This window comes from Hippoglossus stenolepis, chromosome 1 (assembly GCF_022539355.2).
Source record: "Hippoglossus stenolepis isolate QCI-W04-F060 chromosome 1, HSTE1.2, whole genome shotgun sequence".
NCBI lineage: Eukaryota > Metazoa > Chordata > Actinopteri > Pleuronectiformes > Pleuronectidae > Hippoglossus > Hippoglossus stenolepis.
This window is the reverse complement of record NC_061483.1, coordinates 3,931,788-3,947,286: the sequence shown is the minus strand read 5'-3', so window position 1 is coordinate 3,947,286 and position 15,499 is coordinate 3,931,788. Positions and strand designations below refer to the sequence as shown.

The 15,499-nt window shown below is 44.9% G+C and overlaps 1 protein-coding gene across 1 annotated transcript in view; it reads right to left on the bottom strand.

Moving 5' to 3' along the window:
* Positions 1-5,520: 5,520 nt before the first annotated feature.
* Positions 5,521-15,499, bottom strand: part of prmt3 (protein arginine methyltransferase 3) — a 46,595-nt gene continuing 36,616 nt past the window's right edge. Inside the window, exons 14-16 of the mRNA XM_035156912.2 lie at positions 13,297-13,347; positions 12,659-12,746; positions 5,521-5,784 (exon numbers count right to left, since the gene is read on the bottom strand). Of these exons, the coding sequence (XP_035012803.2) occupies positions 5,675-5,784; positions 12,659-12,746; positions 13,297-13,347 (249 nt within the window). The 3' untranslated portion in view covers positions 5,521-5,674. The remainder of the gene's footprint in view (positions 5,785-12,658; positions 12,747-13,296; positions 13,348-15,499) is intronic.

Below are 15,499 nucleotides of genomic sequence, written 5' to 3'. Positions count from 1 at the left end.
GGTTTTTATGGGCAATAGACAAGCTGCTGCGGGTCTCTCGGCGGCTCCGCTCTCCCCGGCAGGCATGCGAGATCACCGGCGTCCCAGCAGCGAGCGGACCCGGGGCGGAGGAATTACAAATGACTCGCTGAGGTTTAGCTTGGAGGAGGCGGGAAAGACCCCGGGAAAAGCCTCCAGATTCTAAAAATGGAAAGTGGGGTTATTTGAGACAAAAAAGGGGGGTGAAATTTCCTCCTGATTGATTAACACTCAGTTCTGTTGTTAATTAGCGGGGAAATAACTAGACTCGGGTAAATAGCACCTGGGTGTAATTGGCTTCTGGTTACAGAGAAAATGGATAAATAAGGAAAAGAGGTTCGATGGAGGAGAGTAAACTTCCTCCTCTATTTGAAGTTGTAAAGACACAGATGACACATTTCTATAAAAGCAGAAACAGGTTTGATTTCTGACAGAAGAAAGTGAGAAAAGTTTTTTTTTTTTTTTTAAATGTAAAGACAGTTTGCATTTCAGCACCACGGACAGCGAAACTGCCCCCGACCGCAGCGGGGAAAAAAACAAAAAAGTGCCAAATCATCAAGAAACAAAGTGAGAACAAGTTTAATAAAAGAGGTGAAACGTAAAGAAAAGTGTGTCCGGACACTCACCATGTTCTGGGTCTTCTCCAAAGCTCTTCTGGCAGACTGGAAACCGCTGTAGAAAAGACGAGGAGAGGACTGGGAGCTCGTGCCTGTAGCCGCGCAAACAGCCAAGTGCCAAAGCTTTTCTATAGGTCCGTGGGAAAGAGTTTGCGTCAGTGCGGAGCAAGGTGCCCTTCGCGTGACATTTTCTTGATAATAGGAGTTTGATAAATCATTGGCCTTGGATTCGGATTTTTAAAGGGACAACCGGAGCCAAGACGACAGAGAGGAGGGGGGGGCGCGGTTGTGCGTGCGTGGATTTGTGTGCGTTCCGGTTACGCAAGATGCCTGCGTGAGTGCTGGACGGCTGATTAATACACTTGTCTCCAGGGATGTGTAGGGTGCACACACACACACACACACACACACACACACACACACACACACACACACACACGAGCGCATCCCACAACACACAGACCCAGAGGGATGAAGATTCCCAGGTTCAGGCTCTTATTGACAGGATGCAACGAGCAGCACCAGAGTGCACGTGGGTCTAAATAACATCTGCACTGTGCTGAGTCGTGTTTCTCTGGTACAGTCACAGTTACAGTAGCCACTCGTTGGGAAGGAGGCATTTGGTGTTTTTAAAGAAATCGTTCTTTTTAATCTAACGCAAATCTTAGGCCTGGAAATGCAGAAACTTGCCTCTACGTGTGTATTTAAGTTGTTGTATATCAAAAAGGAGGCTGACATTTTTATAAATATTATTATAAACACACATACTGTGACTAAGCTTATGAAAAATCCACTATTAGTCATTATTACAAGTAAAATCGAGGGTTAAAGATCATGTGCTAAAAATGGTCTGAACTATAAATAGTTTTTTCACTTGGCTTGTTTTACGCACGGCGTGCTCCAGGATCTATAGGTTACGCTCCTCCGTGCGTCATCGATAGGAGCAATGATCAAGTTGGGCAAATACAAAAAAAAAAGAAGAAAGTAGGCGAGGTCTTTGAGCAGCTACTCATTTGTTCAGGTTCTTACGCAAGAAGGAAGGAAGGGAGGGAGGAAGGAGGGGAGGAAGGAAGGGAGGAAGGAAGGAGGCCGCTTTTCCCGAAACCACGTGTGTCAGGATGGAACCGGAGCCAAGAGCCAACCGCTGGAGCCTGGACTCAAAGCAGTGACAGCGCAGGGTGTAAAAAAGAAAAGGTGACACACGCTGTAGATTCTGAAACACTGCATTGCGCATATGTACCAGAGGCCAAGTCTCCAGTCCCATCAGATCGCGCACAGGCGAGTCGCGTGGGGATTTATCCAAAAAGCGACCTTTCGTTCAATTGAGGAGAAATTTGTTGATTTGATTTTTTTGATCGTTGAACAAATCTTTAGGCCTCGATGCGGTGGATCATCACAGTAAGAGCTGCAGGAGACACACAACACACACACACAACACACACACACACATGCACATAAATAAACACACACCGGGCCGATACAGGGGAAATAAATTGGTTTCGTGTAAAATGTTTAATTCTGACAGTTTGAGGTGATTTTGCTTAATGAAGCGAGACATCCGGGCCTCTCCTCTCATTGACGGAATCTGACTGGGAACGTGGCTCGTCTCAGACCTGACTCTGCAAATTATTACAAATGAAAAATAAGCAGCAAAGTTTAGCTGCCTATAGAATATATAGTGAGAATAATGATATTAAATTGCAAGCAGGGCAATACATATGGTATTTATGTTGTATATAGGCTGATAATAATTAATGGGCTGTTTAATTGACGTTGATAAAATCATTGGGATGATTTTAGATCTTTTACATTTTAAAAACATTAGAGAACGAGTCAACATCCTGTTTGAACCTATTCCAAACCATATAAATAAAAAGTATTTTTTGTGTCTGTTTGTTATAAACTAAAACTATTTGCTCGCGTTAAATGAACAAAACACTTTTTGTGATGGATGATGATTTCACGACAGCTGTGAGCAGGTTTGAGGCTGCGCGTGCTCTCTCTCTCTCTCTCTCTCTCTCTCTCTCTCCTCATTGTGCGTGTGCGTCCGTGCATGCGCTCCAGATAAGCGGCTGCAGCGCGTGTGCACGAGCCGCCGCCTCGACTTTAATTACATTGTCAACAGAGAATAATTGTAATTGATTTCTGCTCCTCTTCCTCCCACACGCACACGCGCGCACACACACGCGACCAGGACTATAATCATGCCAACACGTGTAGTTTTGATTCTCATCAGGCGTTTTTTAAATGTTTCAGTCAAACCAGAACTATCTCCTCTCTCTCTCTCTCTCTCTCTCTCTCTCTCTCTCTCTCTCTCTCTCTCTCTCTCATCTCTCTCTCTTTCTCATTCTGAAGGATCCAGATCTCAGCAGCAATTATCAATTATCATTATTATTATGATTGCAATTGGTGCTGCTCTCATTAATAACATCATTACATCTATAAATATCACTCGTTATTTTCTGTTCCGGGTCTTTCTCTCTCTCTCTCTCTCTCTTTTCCACCCACCTCTCCTCTCTCCCCCATTTTCCTCCTCCCAACCCCAACCGGTCGAGGCAGATTTCCCACTTGGTTCCTGGTTTTCATCTTCCAATAACATCCACACATCAGGGAACCACCGTCACAACGGCCTGTGTTGGATTCAGCTCCATCATCTCTTTCTTTTTTTAATTTCTGGCCCAGACTGAAGTCCTGATGGAGGAGCAGGGCCGACGCACGGCACGCACGCGGAGCAGGGACTTTTCCGGGTGTCTCCTCGCGCTCGTTAATTACGCGAGCGCGTGTAATTAATTGATCGTTCACTCCCACTGTCGCCTGAGCGATAAGAAGCCGCATCCATCTGAGGCTTCAGCCGCCTGGAGAGCAGCGATTCAGCGGAGGAGGTCAACCAGAGGCCCTGGGCTCCCCCTTCATCGTCATCATCATCACCATCATCATCATCATCATCACCATCATCATCATCATCATCTTCATCAGTTCTGTCTGTCAGAGGCTTCACGCTGCCTCAGAAAAAGCAGTAAAAACCTGGCTCTTGTGTTTTACTTACCACAGCAATTCTATTTTAATTCCAAAAAAGGACATTTTTCAAAATCTTTTTTGTCTTTTTTCATAATTCAGGCGACCATGTGGTTTTCTAAAGGTGTTCAGGATGCAGGGGCCAAATAACTATATTTGTGGAAGGATGGAAAATGGGCCAAGAAAGAATCCCGCTCTTGAATATTGTGAGATTGGGCGGTTTTTTTTGACATTGCAGAGAACAATTTAAGAATTTTAATAAAAACAAATCTGGCATATTTAGGGGACTGATATTTCTGAGTGTGTGAGTGCAGCTTGGTTGAAACCAAGGTTGGGCCTTGGTATGAGATCCAAGTGCTATTCTAGTTAATCTAGCTTTAAACCTTTTCATAGTGTATCTGTATTTATGCTGATTATTAAAACTCTTTATTAATTTCATAACATCCTCTTCCACGGGACTATGGAGTCTGGGTAAAAATAAACTCAAGTCCTCTACTGTTGGAATAGAAACTGAACATGATGCCTGGTCCAGTCCTCGTGTCACTGTGTGAAGCTGCAGGTACGAGAACCACCTGGTTAAAATGCAGATGGCTCCAGTTTAAATGAAAATTTAATGTGAGCCGAGTGTTTCCAGTTTAATAGTGAGAACTGTGTTAGGCTGTTTCTGTGCAGGGCCTGGTTGTGCTTAATGACACTGGTAAGTTCGATCAGGTACATTAAGGGGATGGGGATCAGGAGTGGGTCTAGTGGATTTAGATGTGGTTCTCAGCCACTGTGTGGTAATAAATATGGCTGCTAACCAGTAATACCACTAATGCGAGCTGAGATACTGTGGGTTTAGTTGGGAATCAACAGATCAGATGTATCTTAAATAGTTTTAGAAATATGTCTGAACAAACGTGATGGATTTGGTGCAGAATTTGAGGAACCTTTGGGCCTTGGTGGACGTACAGTACGTTTTCTATATTGAGCCAGTTTAGTTTTCCTAATGAATATCACCTGAGAACTGAAAACATGGAGAGACAATTCATATTCAACACGACAAACTCACTCAGTTTTTTGCTATTTGCTGGTTTGTTTAGGAATAAATAAGAAAATGTCACCTGGAGCTGAAGGAATTCAGCATGTTGGGTTTTTATAAAAGGTCCGTGATTCATCTCAGGCAGAAAATGAAAGTGAAAATTCCAGTGGACTGTAGCTGAGGCGATGTATTGATGTTCACAGGAGCCGTAGAAATACATCACAAGGAGACAAATCAAATCCCCTGTAAGCGAGACGACCAGCTCCTCCTCCTCCTCCTCCTCCTCCTCACAGACAACTACACGTTCACACAGTCCAGGATTCATCATCTCAGGCGGAGGAAGAAGGGAAAAATCTTTAATTGTAAGCAGAGTTGCTCAATGAAGTATGTAAAGAGGCTTCAGTCAGAGCCTTTTAAAGACTTAAATTCATTTTGCACCGTCCCAGTAAACTCACGGAAGACGGATGAGGCCGGCGGTGCGATCCCAGGCAGCTCCCAGTCGCACAGGAAGGAGGAAAACGTGGTGGGAAATGAAGAGAAACACGAGGAAAACACAAAATCTCTCTAACAAAAGAGCTGAAAGCCAGTTTGTGTTAGTGTGTTTTAGTTTTAATTTTATACGACATTTTAATCAGAAGGGGGACACGTGAGTAATGGTGCATGATGAGAGTGGTCTCAGCTTCTCTGAGCACGTGTGCACGTCGAAAGGCATCTAAGGTTAAACTGGAATTTAAAGTTAAACACCTTTGAAACAAGGATTCATAAATCAAAAATATTTAATTATATCATTCAATAATTTAAATAAGCGGTTCAATCATGTTATGTGAAATAAAATACGCTCACAAGGAGGAAATCTCATGTTTTTTATTGTTATTAAGGTACAGAAACATTTCTTACATTTAAAACATAAGAATCAAGTATTTTACTCCCCTACTGTCATATGTTGTGAAGTGTCAATTTAAAAAAAAAGGTCTATATTAGCTGAGCTACGTGAAGGTCGATGTCACTGAAGGCTGTAGGTCTGCTTCCTGTCTCCGAGTTCAAGGGTGACGAGCAGCGCGCGAGGATCCTTCTTGTTCTTACGCACGTTGATCTTTCCCTGGAGCTCCTCCCCTGATGAAAACAGCAGGGACAGAAAGACGGAGACACGTCAGATCTCTGGCACAATAAAACGTCGACCATACGACAAATGGACAAATAATGAAATTAAAGAATAATTATCGAGAGCACAATAAAATAAAGAAAGCAACAACAAAGACAAACACAAAACCGGTTAAAAAGGCGAAGCTAAGTTTCTACTGTGATACTTCAGGTCCCAATACTTTGTCCACTTCTGAAAAGATTTTAAAAACATCAGTAATTTACTAAAATAACTGCAAACGAAAATTTTACTCAAATGAGTAGAGAATTTGTTGGGGAACTATTTTCAGCAGCGGATTAATCCATATTTGGTTCATGTCAGCTTGACTCAAAATAAAACCAGTGTCCATATACATGTCACCCATAACAAATAAAAATGATCCAAGCACGTGAGGTGATTCGCACACTTTTCTTTTGTTTTCATTCCCCTTGAAGGAAGTGTAAGTAAATGCAACTGTCAATTGGACTTCCACCTGAAAACCACCCAAACTGTGTCTTTATATCCAAAGCACGAAAAGGCACCGAGCAGTTTCCCCGAGTCAGAACTCGATTAGCGTGTTCATAAAGAAAAAGGGGAAACGAATAACTGCACATAGAGAGAACTCTTCCTGACGCCCTGCAGCAGTACAGTGCTGCTGAGCTCAGGCCTCTGCAGCATGAACCGAGACGCACCGGCGCTTATAGAAATGATGATGTGTGTAAAGGGAATGTGGTTTAATGTATGTTAATAAGCAAGGATGTGTGCGTGTGCGAACACATCCGCCACAACCTCCAGATGGCGTTGAGAGGAGGAGAGAGCGTTTACAGTACGACGGGCGAACGGGAGGCCGGGAGAAGACGCCGATGATTATGATGCATAATCACTCTGATTATCTTCACGTTTGACTGCTGGAGGTAAATGAATGTTTATCCGAACGGCAAACAAGCATCCTCTCACCCCTCCCCCACACACACACACACCCCCCCCTCTGTGTGCCACGCGCTCCCCGTCGCTGGAGGTTAGAGGAGGACGAGGAGGGGAAAAAAAATGCTGACTGTGGCGCTTTACTCGGGGAAAAAATCCGCCATCACCGCCGCTTGTCACATCTCACTCGTTACCATGGCAACGCCGCTGTCACAGAGTCCGACGGCTTGCGCCGCGCTCCGCTGCAGAGTGGGCAAATCACGGCTGAGGCGTTTACTCCACGCGAGCTTTTTCAAGAGTAGAAAGAAATGAACAAGAGCTCAGATCTTAATGGAGCAGATTTCAGATTTGATTGCTCGATATAAAGTCTCTATAGAATAGAATTGAATAGAAGAGAAAGCCTTCATTGTCATTGTGTTGTGCAAAACAAACCTAATATGGATAAAAAACTAATAAATATAAAGTCTCTGTGTTGGTGAGTTTGCTGGAAAACAAAGAATATGAGGAAACTTTACAAAGAGCATATTAAACTTTAAAATTCATAACGTTGACGTCAAAGTAATGTTAAAAAGTTTGATACACTTCCTCGTTTGATGTACGTACAACACAACATTCAGATGTCTCTCTCTCGACCTGCCGCGTTTCACCGTAGTTAACGGGAATAAATGTTGCCCGGTTGGAAAAAGATGCGGCCTGTTGTAAGACAGAAAGACACTGTCCTCACTCCATCACAAACTTAATGAACCGGGCGAGTGGTCAACACCGTGGACGCAGGACGAGTGAACTGGAGCAACACACGTCTGGTTTCTAACACTGCTGGTGTCAGTATCAGAGTTAACGTGTGATCCTGAACAAAGCTCCTCTTTCCTCCTTTCAGGTCTTTAACTTCACGCAGATCCTCACTCATTGATCAACTTGACATATTTAACCTGTGGTCTACACTCAATAACACATAATTACCAAGTTAACACATGTTTTAGCAAATTTATTTTAAGTTTAAAAGTGAAATCTGTCATTTCAGAAGCTTAACTCAACACTTTGTAGAATTAGCTGAGTAGTGAAGCCTCGAGTTTTCCTGGGGAAACTCTACAAGCTGTCTGACTGGATGAGGAGCGTCTGATCCACATCTAGTGAATTAAAAAACTCAAAAACACAACTGTCTTTGCTTTGCTTTCTCTTATTTTGAAGGAGGTGACACTAGGTGGCCTCAGTCCGGTGTCAGCTGCAGACTGGTAGGTCCCGGTGCTCATGGGAGGCAGCGGGCGGCTGCAGTCGAACTCAAGCTGGCAAAGGACTCAAAAAAGGTCAAAGGAATAATTGCTTGACCTTTGGTAACATTTCGTTAAAACAAATCTGACGGAAAGAAAGAGGATTGGGACAAAAAGAGCTAAATAACTTTGCAGCGAACTGTCCGTCTGATCCCCGAAGCTTCCGATTAAAGTATGGAAACCTCTGGCGTGTTGAGTCGTGGTGCGACTGTAGATGCTCTGCTGTAATCAGTCAGACCAGACTCCCCGTGGGAGAGGGTCCTCGGCGCCTTCAGTAAACTGGCCACTCAGTTGCTGGGAGAAAGAGTTAACCATGTGTGGAAATGAGTCGGGGAATGGAGCGGAGCTTTCACCACGACGTCGTACATCAACATGCCAGTGTCATTAAGCCCAACCAGGCCCACAGAAACAGCCTCTCTCAGCCGAACAGTCTCACTCCATGAAATTACACTGGGAATACGCACATTATAGTGGTTTCGTTTAAACCGTTTTCATCTACATTGCAGCCGTTTGGCTCATACTCCACATATCTGCATTTCCACACAGTGACACGGAGACCAAGCGGCAGTTCTCTTTCCATTTCAAGAAAACGCCCCAAAAATCAGATCTGGGTTTAAATTGACTTTGACCTAGAAAGAGGAACTAGTGGAAGTTTCGATATTAATGCTTAATCATTGGCTTAAATATAGCAAATGACTACAATGGAAAGTAGTGTGCATACATCCCACATGGACCAACAATAGATGTCTGTTCCCTTAAGCAAGATCCACACAGTCTTTCCAGGGAAAATATCTCATAATGTTAAAGAAAGCGATGAAGTCACGGACCCTGGTTCCTTCTTGACCTATGGCCCATTCTACTTAGAGTGTGTCTTTGGGGTTGAGCCTTACTGGCCTAGATTCTGAACGTCTTTAGAAAACAAAATTGTCACCTGAATTGACAAAGGACCCAAGGGTTTGGCTAAATGTTTCATTTGTCCCTTCTCCCCACTTAAGCAGATCCACGCCAAGTTCTTTCTTGGCCAACGTCACATCCTTCCACCAAATTTCGTTGAAATCCACTCATTTGTTTTTTATTGTAATCCTGCTGACAATCGAACCAGCCGACAGACCGGGCTGAGCCGACGACCTCAGAGGTAATGACCCCACACAAGTGGATTATTCTCATATAAAACAGCAGACATTCATATTTGACCTCCTCCCCGACGCTGCAGTGAAGCTTGTGGCCACATTTCAGCCTCATCGCTTTGACGTCCTCCCTCTTTTTCCAATCTGCCTCCATTTAATCTGTTTTTACTCCCCAGGCCTTTTCCTGCTCAGTGCAGAACCAGGAAGTTGAGCTGATGGGCTGTATATTCCGGGCACCGGTCGGCAAGCACATAACCAACCCACGGGTTGAATTATAGCCCTGAAAAACTTGAAGCTTGGCTCCGCCGCTGCTGTTCGACAGTTCAAGGACCTTCGGAGTTCAAATGAGCCAGGGGGGGAGGGGGTGGGGAGAGAAACGAGGGGGAGGAGGTGTTTAAACTGAGCCGGGACAGACGAGGGCAGGAGGAAGATTTAAGAAGAGGTGTACAGCGCCGCCTGGAAAAGAGTTGGCGAGTCACGAAAGTGGGCGGGAGGAAGGCCACCTGACCGACCAATGACGGCCCCGACAAGGACGCACAACCCGTGTTGCAGCTGCTCTGCGCAGGTAGAACCAGGGCGCCGCCTCACTCCGAGGAGCAGGGGACACAAAAAAAAGAAAGTGTGACCTCCTTTCTGGGATGAACATTAGGCAGGTAGAACTGTGGAAGAGGACCCTCCTCTACAATACTGGAGCTACACAAACACACCGGAGCATGACAAATGATTCGCTGTTTAATTTATTACGCTGCCAGGCAGGAGGATTCGCAGGGATGTTTTGTTCCAGCCTGCTGCGTGCGCTCTCCCTCTTCCCCCGGCACCTCCCACAGAAGCACAGCCACAGAGTTAATTACTGCTGCACTCGTACAAACACATCAAATACGATTCGCTCTCCGCCACGATAAATCACCGCGGACAGAGTCTGTATTAAAACAAACCGCTGGATGTTTAATACAGGGGCCCGTGTCTGCAGCCAATCACAGCTGCAGGTAGTTCTCAGTCCACGCCCGGGGTGGGGGAAAGGCCGCTTTAAGAGTGTATGTTTGAGAGAGTTTTGTCATCTTCAAGGTGACTTTAGGAAGTTTTTTAGTACTGAAGTATGCAGGAGCTCTTGTGTGTGAAGGAGTGGTGTGTGTGTGTGTGTGTGTGTGTGTGTGTGTGTGTGTGTGTGTGTGTGTGTGTGTGTGTGTGTGTGTGTTTGTAAAGTGCACCATAGGAGCATAGCAGGCAGCCGGTGAATGCTCTTAAAAAGTCCATTTTTGGTTTACGGCCCCTGGAGGAGGCAGGGGACCGTCAGGGTGCCGGGGTAGAGCGAGCACATCAATAACCTACTGCTCTCTCTCTCTCTCTCTCTCTGCTGCCTTTTATTCTTCTTCTTCTTCTTTTAACTCTTCCTCTGCTCAATCTGCTTGGTTCAAAAATACAGTACCCAGAGCCAGAGTGATGGATCTTTACACCCTCGATATTAGCTTTTAGATAAACGCGGCTCATGAGCTCAGACTGTGAATGTGTGTGTGTGTGTGTGTGTGTGTGTGTGTGTGTGTGTGTGTGTGTGTGTGTGTGTGTGTGTTTATTACATTAGGAAATAAGAACATACCAGTTAATACTAATCCATCCCTCTCTCCAGTATCTGTGTGCCATCCCTTGACCAATCAACGACGATGGATTGACCACAAACGCCACAAAAAGGCCAATGTGGTAATTTGTGTTTTCAATAAATTTGAGTAAATGTGATTTTTAGAAATGTGCGATTGTAAAATTGTTTGACTGTTTTGTTTTGGGATCAACGTCATCAACTGCGAGGAAGAGCGGTTTCCCTCTTCGCAAAACTTCCAGGGATAAACATGAACTAAAGACCAGGAAGACGCAGCCTGTCTGTGCATGCAAAGTGAAATTCTGCACCTGATCGTCCAATCAAATCCATCTCTGCCCCGCTTCGCAGTCTCTTGTACCTACGCACGCTGTTAGCATAATGTCGCCCTGGGGCTTTCAGACCCTGCTGCGTTTATCTGACTCAGCGGAGCTCGAAAACCTGAGATAGCGTTTGAGCAGAGTCACAGGATTTGAGGTTCTTATCGTCCTGGTTGTCGTGGCAGCGAGCTGAGCAGGAGCTTTGGCTTCACATCAAGCGCCTTCGTTCCCGTGCAGGTCGTTTATTACAGTGGCCTCCATCTGATATGTGGTCAGTGAGGGGACAGGCGGCCGCGAGGATCATCCATCCCCACATCAGCATCCACGATTATTATGATAACACCAACAAGCGGCCGGTGCTTACAGCAGGGACAGGATCTTTCACACAACAAATATAATAACGACGGAGATTTGTCTTTATTTAGTTAATCAAAGCCGGATAAGATAAAACAAGTCCCACATCAGGGTCATTTGCAAGCTGATGAAAAGTCGCTTTGTGCGATAAACACTCCGGCACACGTGAAGGAGCTCGAGAGACGAAGAAGAGAAAACTAGTCTGCGATGAAGAGGCAGAAACTTTTGCTGAATGAGCTCAACCATTATAGTTTCAAACGAGATATAGGTTGGGAGAACACAGTTTATAACGGATACAGCTTGATGTTGTGTTATGGTCGTTTCTTCTGCGAAGCCATGCCCGTGTTTTTATCCTTTCCTCTCTGGAGAAAGTAGGATATGAACCACGTAGGTTATTTATTTCTCATATTTTTTTAGGGTAGGCCAGTTGGGTTTCCTTTTTTTTGGTATTCGCCCATCTCTGAAAGAGCGTTCTCAGCGATTTGCCTAATTGCATTTAATATAAGTCATTTATTTTATACACTTTTCAAATTTACAAGTTGATATATTGTGTGTTTATTTAAACAGGATACGACTGCTGTTATTTTTTTGTGGCGTTCACATTTAGAAACAAACATCAACACAAACAAATAAACACCAGTGCAGATATCTCATTATCAAACATAAGAGAGATTATAACCACTTGTAGTTGGAATTGTGGTGTAAGCATAAAAAAAATGCACATTAAGGAGAGAGATGTTCTTTATATTCTGATCACTACGGTTTAAAAAAAAAAAAAACCTACCACATGTTCACATTCTGCTGATGATGACATTTTAATTATCGACCAACACCGGGTGAGGTGAACTTCACAAAAAGCGAATGTCGAGTTTGAAAGCGACAGGAACTTATTTCCGAGAACATCCGTAGAGCAGCGCCTCACGGTAACCTGCGGCGCTTAATAACACTTTAATCTGCTGATACAGCTTTTCTATAAATATTTTTTTCGCCGGTCATTTACAAAGCGCTCGGCAACGTGTCATGATTCAGACGCCTGCCACCGCCTATCAGATAGAGTTTTACATGCTGTCCCCTGATGGCTGCGCGTGATTGGTTGTGATCTCCCTCTGTCTCTGCGGGTGACAGATAACGGGCGTCAGCCAGCCTGACTGCGTCTCCCCCCACAGACAGATTACCAGGCCGCAGCTCGCTATGACAAACCAATGGGGCCTAATAAAATCTTGTGAAAACACAAATCTAAACACAGAACTGAACTTGTCTTCACGGGGATCTGCGTGGTTACTGACCTGCTTGGACAGGAATGGGCCTCTCCAGCAGGAACACAGTCTGTTTCCAGTGCGTCTTTGTGTCTTGAGGACCCGTGGAGAACGTCACCTGGTGCAGAAAGAACAAAATTCACAACTTCTGGATTGTCAAGGACACAAGATCTGTTTGAAATGATTTTCTTTGGAAGGTTTGGAATGAAAACATTTGAAAACCCAAAGCAATGAGCCCAGAGTTAAAAGTTCAAGGACCTGACAGAGTCTTGTTAGGATTTAAATAAAGCTGCACGTCTGCGCTCATAGAATCATTATTAGTTCGGGTCCATATCATAAATAACACTTATCTCCACTGTATTTACATTGTTACATTGTTCCCTCCTTAGCTCCCGGTGGAGATGGTAATTTACTGCATCATCCGTAGCATGCAGCCCGAGTCTCAGGTACAAGAGGAAGTGCAATCAAAAGGCAGGTGTCTGTGCTGCTCACGGAGCTTGGCATCGGCTGTTCCAGGCGGCTGGCTCTGCTGGGTAAGTGCTTATATCAGCAGTCGGCTAGGACGCCTGTCGATTGCCAGCGAACGCCTCGGGGAGGAGGAACATGCTAAAGCGTGAACATAATTGAGTTTCCGTTAAATGGCTTGGGCTGTTGCCGCCGCTGCTTACCTTGTTGCCGCAGCCTTTGTCGAAGAAAATGTCAAAGTAGCCGACAACTGCCTGCAATGAAATATGAGGGGTGTGTTAGAATGTGACAGCACAATAAACCCCTGGATTTGTTTGGCTACACTGCAACTGTGACATGCAGAGCTGGGAGAGAAGCAGGGGGCAGAACCAGACTGGGGGGGTTAATGAGCTAAATGAGCTGCTGGGTTTAGGAACAAGGGAGTAAATAAGAACTGCTTCTCTATTGTGCAAGAGGAGACAGAGAATTCAGACTGTGTGTGTGTGGTCAGGAGAAGTGTAGGAGAACATCCTGGAACAGATGTGTATCGATACGACTCGTATAAAAACTGTTGTCTCCTTCAAACCTCCTCCTCCTTCTCAAAACCAGCTCGGTGTCTCATGTGCTCCCTCTCCCCTCATCTGGGACACAGAAGAAATAAATGATGAGGCAGCCGCCCACAACGTTGAAGCAATTCTGCTGACAATAATACTAATAATAAATATATATATATATATATATATATATCTTGGAGCTTGGGACATGAAATTAGCGAAGCTGGCTTTTCTGGTGACAGTGTTGCAAGAGGAGTCAGTAAAGGAAAATAAACAATGTGGTTTTATCCCAATGGATATGAATTTGCCGGCATCTGACTAATACACACCAGGACAATAAGAAAACACAAGCAGGTATTCTGAAGGATTTGTTTGTTAGTGAGAGAGGTGGAGAGAGAGGAGTCAGGAGCTGCTGAATGAAAGATTTTACTCATCTAAGCAAAGTATCGAAAATTATGTGTTGGTCAGCGTTATTGTCGTGGCCACAAACACATGGACCCTGAGAAGCGTAAGAATACGTTCCGTGTCCCAGGACAGATTTGCGTTCACACAGCAAAGAGAATGTGGCTTCATGCGTCTTGAATGTGATCTCAAGACGCGTTCAGGACACATTTGGTCGTGTTCAGACCTGAACTTAGTGCTGATGTGTGATAGGATCCCGAATAACGGATTTTAACACCAGGGCTTCTTCTCCTTCATGCAGGTTAAAAAAATGTGCATGGAAATGTGCTCTTTCTTAAGGATTTGCAGAGGTGTGAACACATGCGAGTGAAAACCAATTCACGCATCTAAAAACCAAACGGAGGGAGAGTCTCGGGCCAGAGCGCCTGTAGGTGACCGGTAAAAAACCACCCCCCAGGCTTGTTTTCCTCCCGTCTCTCCCCCCACTGGAGGAAGAGAGGCACTCTATCAATCTCAGGAGCGCACTTGTAGTGGCAATGATGCAGAACTAATAGCTTTTAATCCTGACGCAGCTGACAACTTGGAGGCCAGCTCTCCAAGACAAAGAAGAGCCGAATCAATGCAGGGGAGAGAGAGAGAGAGAGAGAGAGAGAGAGAGAGAGAGAGAGAGAGAGAGGAGAGGAGGAGAAAGAGAAGTAAAAACATGAAAACATACAGAGGAAATTGAAAGGGAGGGATGGAAGGGGGCAGGGGAGGGTTAGTGGCTCCAAGGTGGTGATGGTGGTGGGCTGAGGGGGGGGGGTTTATTGGTTTGTATCACTTGGAGAAGTAAAAACACTAAAACCATCTGTTCTTCTGTAAAAGTCCCACATTGCCTTTTAATATTTTATCCTAAGAGAGATATTTGTCTTCGTGATGCATCTGCACACACACACACTTCACACACAAAGACACACACACATGCAGACTTGGTGATCAGGAAGCTGTGTTCAACACACTCCCCCGCACAGAGGCTTCAATCAACCTTTATTGACTCAGACAGGCAGGGGCGGCACCGCTAGCTCACAGCTAAACCACCAGAAAAGAACCCAAAGAGGATAAAAGAGCATGTCACCCCAATGCAATTATGGCTTTTAATGAACGTTACAGAGACGCTCGGTGCCGAGGTAATTAGGAAATTAGCCGTAATTACTCGTCAGGAAGAGCGGACTCACCTCTCTCAGCCAGCGAGGCAGAGATCACCCTCATCCCGCGCCGCCGATGACAACGCCTCGTAAGCGAGATTGATTGTCACTTCTTGCGTCGTGCAACTTTCACAGCGCAGTGAGACGGGCAATTAAAATTTAGGCCACAGAGTGAAACTTGCAAATAGAAAAACCAGCGGAGAAGCTCGGCGGCTCGCTGCCCCATTAAAATCTCATTTAAAAAGGAAAAAAATAAGTAACGGCCTCACACATAAAACACAAAAGAT